At 42.5% G+C, this 5,946-nt stretch overlaps 1 protein-coding gene across 4 annotated transcripts in view; it reads left to right on the top strand.

Moving 5' to 3' along the window:
* Positions 1-5,946, top strand: part of pde4ba (phosphodiesterase 4B, cAMP-specific a) — a 155,897-nt gene that overhangs the window by 98,200 nt on the left and 51,751 nt on the right. For all 4 annotated transcript variants that reach the window (XM_086225579.1, XM_086225582.1, XM_086225581.1 and 1 more), the window contains 3 exons: positions 2,479-2,673; positions 3,633-3,669; positions 3,781-3,851. In XM_086225579.1, coding sequence (XP_086081705.1) covers positions 2,479-2,673; positions 3,633-3,669; positions 3,781-3,851 — 303 coding nt within the window. The remainder of the gene's footprint in view (positions 1-2,478; positions 2,674-3,632; positions 3,670-3,780; positions 3,852-5,946) is intronic.

Here is a 5,946-nt window from a genome sequence, read left to right as displayed (position 1 = left end):
CTGAACAAAGTTACACACTAAGCCATGTAGTAGGTGACAGACAAACAATACTGAACATGTTGCTCGTGGACCAGGCATAGGAAACATCTCAGTATGAGTCAGTTTCTTCTCATTGTGTGGGAATGTTTTTCTTCAGTCAGTTCTCAGAACAGCGTAAAGCTCAGTCCTAGCACCTGTAACCCGCCTATTGCCTTCTGACAGGACTGAAGAGACTCCGTCATGAGGATGTGACTCAGAGATGAGACACCAGCGAGCTCCGCTTGCTCATAACGTGCCATGTGCTTGTGATTTTGATACTTTGAACCGTGTAATCTCATTTCTTATTGTACACTCTTTTTCCAGGTTAATTTCACTGCTGTGGTCCCACTGACCTTGGAGAGAAATCTTTGTCACGTAATTCAGATGTGGTCTTTAAAGTCTTAACGGAGAGTCATTCTGGACTGATGGGTCTTAGAGGCATTTCCTGGCCATTAGATTTGTGATTTTCCGCGGTGATGTATCCTTCCAAAGTCTCAATGTGAAGCTTTCTATCCTTTGTTGTTGAGCAAAAAAGGCTCGCCAGTTATGAGTCGTGCGTGCGCATGTGTGTGTGTGTGTGTGTTGTTATTGTTGTTGTTCGGTTGACCATGCTCAGCTGTGCTTGCTCCAAGATTAGTCATCTCTGCACGTGATCATAACGCAAAAAGCAACGAATTGGCCAGAGGGTGGATGAAGTCAGGCGTTCAGTGCTCGGTGAATAAAGCCAGCATGCGTGCGCACACATGTTTAAAGTGCACACATGTTTAAGGTGCACACATATGTTTACGTTTGATCTTTAATGCTCATTCTTCAGAAATGGTCACTCGTTGACCGAGTGTGCGCCTGCCGTACGTGAGACAATATTACAGGCATCCCAACACTTGCTGCCATCACTCCTCCATCAAAAATACTTTTTACATGTATACACGTTTTTTGTTTTTTTTTCACTGTGGACAGTCTGTACTCGATCATCTGGTCTCGAAGCAGGACATGTTTAGGTGTTTCAAGGTCAAGACCAGAAAAAGAGTTTGATGTTCTCGCTCCTGAGTGTCCAGGTGGTAGATGGATCTGGACCATGGATCTCCAACAGTCCATTTCCTCTTTGATCACGATCCATAAACGGAGTATTTAGCAGTACCGCCACTTTATTCCTTGCTTTTGATTTTTTTTTTTTTATACTTCCAAGACAGTTGAGGTAACCAGATTATTAATTTAAAGTTGCATGCCACTGTGAGAATTCTTCCATTTTAATCTGTATGACAAATTGAGGCTTTGATTATCTAACATTCTGGGACTCACATTCCCACGATTTATATCGAAATAATGGCCTCATTTCCACTCACATCCCGCCGTCCGAAAGGGCTCAAAACATGTTAAATCCCACACGTCCGTTCACATCCTTCATTATAAAATGAAAACATACTGGGATAAGCCTAATGCTTACTACGAAATTGTTTCTAATGCTCAAATATAAGAAAGCAGATGATAAAAGGTTGGTTTTTTTTGCCCCTTTGGATGCATTTTCCGTTCTACATTACAACCCAATAAACAGTCTGTGTGAGCAGCAAAACAAGAAAAATACACAGTCTGGCACCAGCCAAAATATTTGTGACCTTTCCACACACACTGGATGTTTTGTCTAAAAACATCCGAAATAAAGTTTTTGTGGGTTTCAATTGTTGAAGTTGTAACCAGCACCTGCTTCCCTAGTGTGTGTTCACAATACACACAGATCTGTGTTGGCCATCATGGCAGAACAAAGTTATAACAGAGAAACACAAGGCTCAGTGGAAAAAGTCACATGCGGCATTAGTTAATCTCATGGCGTGTTCCATGTCGGTGCTCCTCCTCCTCCTTCACGATGATGCGTTAATGAGATCCTTCCTCCCATTATTCCCGTCTCTCCTCCCCGTGAGCCTCCGTCTCACAAATTCCCGTCAGTGAATGTGCGCTGTAGCGTGTCACGGTGCCCCCTCTTACCCGGTCATGTCAAGTCTGTTCATGTATGGGCATGTATGCGTGTAATTAAGTGTGTGACAGCAGCTTATCTCTGAAGACGCTGTTGATGGCGCACATGAAACGACACCCCCCCCTTCCACTTTGTCCTCATGGGCTGGTTAATCAGGATCCAGATCACTCAGATTGCTGAGTGTTATCAGGAGAAGTGAAGATGAAAAGTGTTTCATGATTTATTAATGGCAAACTAAAAGGTTTGATGTTGTTTTTATGATTTAGTTAAAGGTCAAAGTGGGAGTCTCTGATAGCAAGAAGCTGCTAAAATTGCAGGATAGTAATTACTGTTGACACATTTCACCGATAAGTTCCTGCTGACTCCGGTTCTTATGGTCACTAACATCTTGTTTTGGAAAAACCTCACATCACAAAAGCTTGAGATCTCTCCATGTTATTGTAATCAATGTTAAAATGGTTTGAAAGAAAAGGGCATCTTTCTGTTTTCAGTTTCGATGTGGAGAATGGCCCATCTGCCAGCTGCAGCCCTCTGGACCCCCAGGCCTCCCCCGGCTCTGGTCTGGTCCTCCACACCAACTTCCCCGGCCACAACCAGCGTCGAGAGTCCTTTCTGTATCGCTCCGACAGCGACTACGATCTGTCACCCAAGTCTGTGTCACGGAACTCCTCCATTGCCTCTGAACTGTGAGTAGAAACAGAACAAGCATACAAGTGTGTGTGTGTGTGTGTGTGTGTGTGTGTGTGTGTGTGTGTGTGTGTGTGTGTGTGTGTCAGTGTGTTACAAAGGCACATGCAAACACACAGAGTTAAGGCTTTGTAAACAGGGTTGTATGTACATACACATCCTACAAACATGCATCTACACACTACACTATGTCCAGATGTGCATTACAAGTGTACATGCAGCCTCAAAAGCACATTTTTAGCACAGTTACGATGTTACTCCAACAAATCACTTTCACCGTACTATTGCTAATGACATCAGAACTACAAATGTATGGAATGGATTCATTTGGTGTCATTATATCATAAAACATTGCCGGATATCATGCCATTTAATATGTTGTTAGTATTTAAAGTGCTCCCATCAGAAATAAAAGCCATTCCGATGTCACACACTATTAGACCAGCTCCCATATAAAGAAAAACTGAAAAATCTTGTTAGTTTTTAATTATACTGGTGTGACATAAGAGGCTTCTGCTAATATCTAAACATTAACGCTAGTGGTTGCGGTTTAATCATTGTTCTCCTCTTTTCCAATCTGGTGATAGACCCTGAGGGGTGAGGGTGTAAACATCCAGCTCTTACACAACACGACAACCATCTGAACAGTAATTCAGTCGTTTGCTCTTTCTCAGAAGTCAAAAATAGGTTGGTCTTGGAACTAAATGCCTTACAAGGTTACATCCCATCAGAACCGAAGACTCCCATTTTTGACCCGCAACCTTTCTCCCACTCTCCTCTCCCTCTTTGGAGTCCATCTCTTTCACCTTATTATAATAATGAGTCTGGCTGGGTCAGCTTTGTTTTTGAATGTGGTTGATCTGGCAGCAACACTTACGATAAACTTTATACAACGCCACAACCTGCGATTGTATTTGAACACATTTCTTATATAACACCTGTCTTTTCCTGTCCCCAGACATGGAGACGACCTGATCGTAACGCCTTTTGCTCAGGTAATTATTTCAATCTTTTACCAACCGCAAGCATAGATCTTATCTGCGCCGTTAAAAGAGAAAGCTGAGTAGATGCACCGCTAATGTTTGTCTCTCCCTCTCCGTGACCAGGTCCTGGCGAGCCTTAGAAGTGTGAGGAATAACTTCACCGTCCTGACCAACGTCCAGTGTGCCTCCAGCAAGTGAGTGTGACGAAACCAGGATTTCATTTGGTTTCAATGATTTCTGCAACCTGATTTGACTTCATATTTGATTCCGTTTCCAAGACGCCGTCAGGAGAATGCAGGTTTAAATTTAAAGACCCCCAAAGTGCCGGTTTTCTAGTTTATTTGAGGCCAAATAAACTTTCAAAACTTTTAAGAGTGTTATCAATCAGCAAACTAACAGCTGAATGCAAAATGCCGCAGTAGCATGTAGTCATTATTTTATGTGGTAACAAAATGACTGACTACACTGTTTTACCCCTGCAAAATACCTCATGACTTTGTATCTCACCGTGGATAAACTGACTTTGCAACATTTGACCACAAGGTGGAAGTATTGAGCTGTAGACGGACTGAAGTGAGACTTCAGGTAGCACAGCTTCTTTAGTCTGGTGAACACCATGCATGAAGAACTGAAATCCACTCCTTTGTTCAGGGATATTAAAAAAAAATATGTATATCCTTGTTTTTTGTCATTTAAAATGATCTACTAGGAATTCCTCTACACTACTTCGTGGATCACTCTATATTACCTTTTCAAATCTAATAATTATACAAGTTATTTGTGTAACCTTTTTCTGAATGGAAAACTTGATTTGAGACGTTACAACCCATTCCAAGAGTACAGTGACGGCAATGTGAGTTAAAATTGGATCAATTTAATTATATCACAAGAGACGTCACATCAGGATGCGTCTCATATTTAGCAGGTCGAGCCGACTCTCTTAATGAGATCTCAGAACTCCCCTGGTGCTGATGCGACGTTAAACACACGAGACTGCAACACACACACAACTTTGTTCACGCAAGTTCTTTTCCCATTGCATGTCAGAAGCACCACTCTCCTTTTTTTAAATGTAATTCATTTTCAACATCCAGTACCTTTCAGTTGCTTCTAATCCTGCAGGGTAAAACTCTCTCCAAAGATATTTTTTGCACAGCAGTATGGTTTTACATGTGTCTGGTGAAAGCCACTCTATATTGTTCAAAGCCACAATCGCGTTCAGCCTCTCCTTCGCACCTCTGCAGACTGCAAATGCAGATACCCAGGAAATAAGTATGTAGGGCACCTTTCCCCCTTTTCTTTGCTGTTTCTAAGGATGCTGAGAGCTCCTTTTTGCACAAGCCAAAATGCTCTGTTGTCTGCTTTGAATACCTAAAAACTGTCTGACCTACATTCACAGCACAGACAAGTGCGGAGAATGAAACGCACACGTGTGCCAGCGACGGATAAAGAAGTTGGTTCATACATGCACTCTCGACACAGGCGGATGACCCATGAACAGTGCTGAAAGGACATTTGTCAGTACACCATCATTTGTCTTCTCCAGCTGCCACTCACATGAACACGGATCCACTTTTGTCTCTTTCATGTTCTGAAGGGACAAAATGGTCTATTTAAGGTGTCAAACCACTGCTTAAATTGACCTGACCAGACATTACTGATTTATTGGAATCACTGCCACAAATAAACACAGCACCTAAAGCTTCAGGTAGATTGCAACATGTGAATGTGTTTGGGGTGATACACCATTACACAGAGCTCAAAAAAGCCCACTGCAATGATGACACACAGTTTAGTTTGGCAGCGTTGCTCTGCTCATGTGATGCTCCAGGGGACAAAGAAAAAAAGGCTTGATACAGGCTGTCCCCAAACCCACATCCAAGCCTGAGATACATCATATTTGCTGAAACATGACCCACGGTATATTTGTGGAAACAGTCACATACAGGATTAATCATAGATGCGGAGAGAATGCAGCACCCGGGCTCGGTGTTGATGGATCCTGCGACGATGCAGCAATGAGCAAATAAAAGGCTAACTAGCAGTTAAAATGATCTTATTTATTTTCTGGTCTGGAGGTGGCTGAGAGGATAGATACCTCCCTCACGCCTGTGAATTACTGTGAATCACGGCTGTTAGCTTAGCTTATGATAAAGAGGAGAAACAAAAAGCCCGGCTCTGTCCAGTGGTCATGAAATCAGCCTGCTAGCACCTCGAGAGCTCCCAGTAACATAGCTGTAGAAATGACACATATCTGTTTTAATTACTGACACTATTTGTAGGTGCAGT

This window comes from Aulostomus chinensis, chromosome 14 (assembly GCF_037954235.1).
Source record: "Aulostomus chinensis isolate RoL2024-O1b breed Wild chromosome 14, RoL_Achi_v1.0, whole genome shotgun sequence".
Lineage (NCBI taxonomy): Eukaryota > Metazoa > Chordata > Actinopteri > Syngnathiformes > Aulostomidae > Aulostomus > Aulostomus chinensis.
The sequence above is the reverse complement of the archived record's forward strand: the minus strand, read 5'-3'. Positions and strand labels throughout refer to the sequence as shown.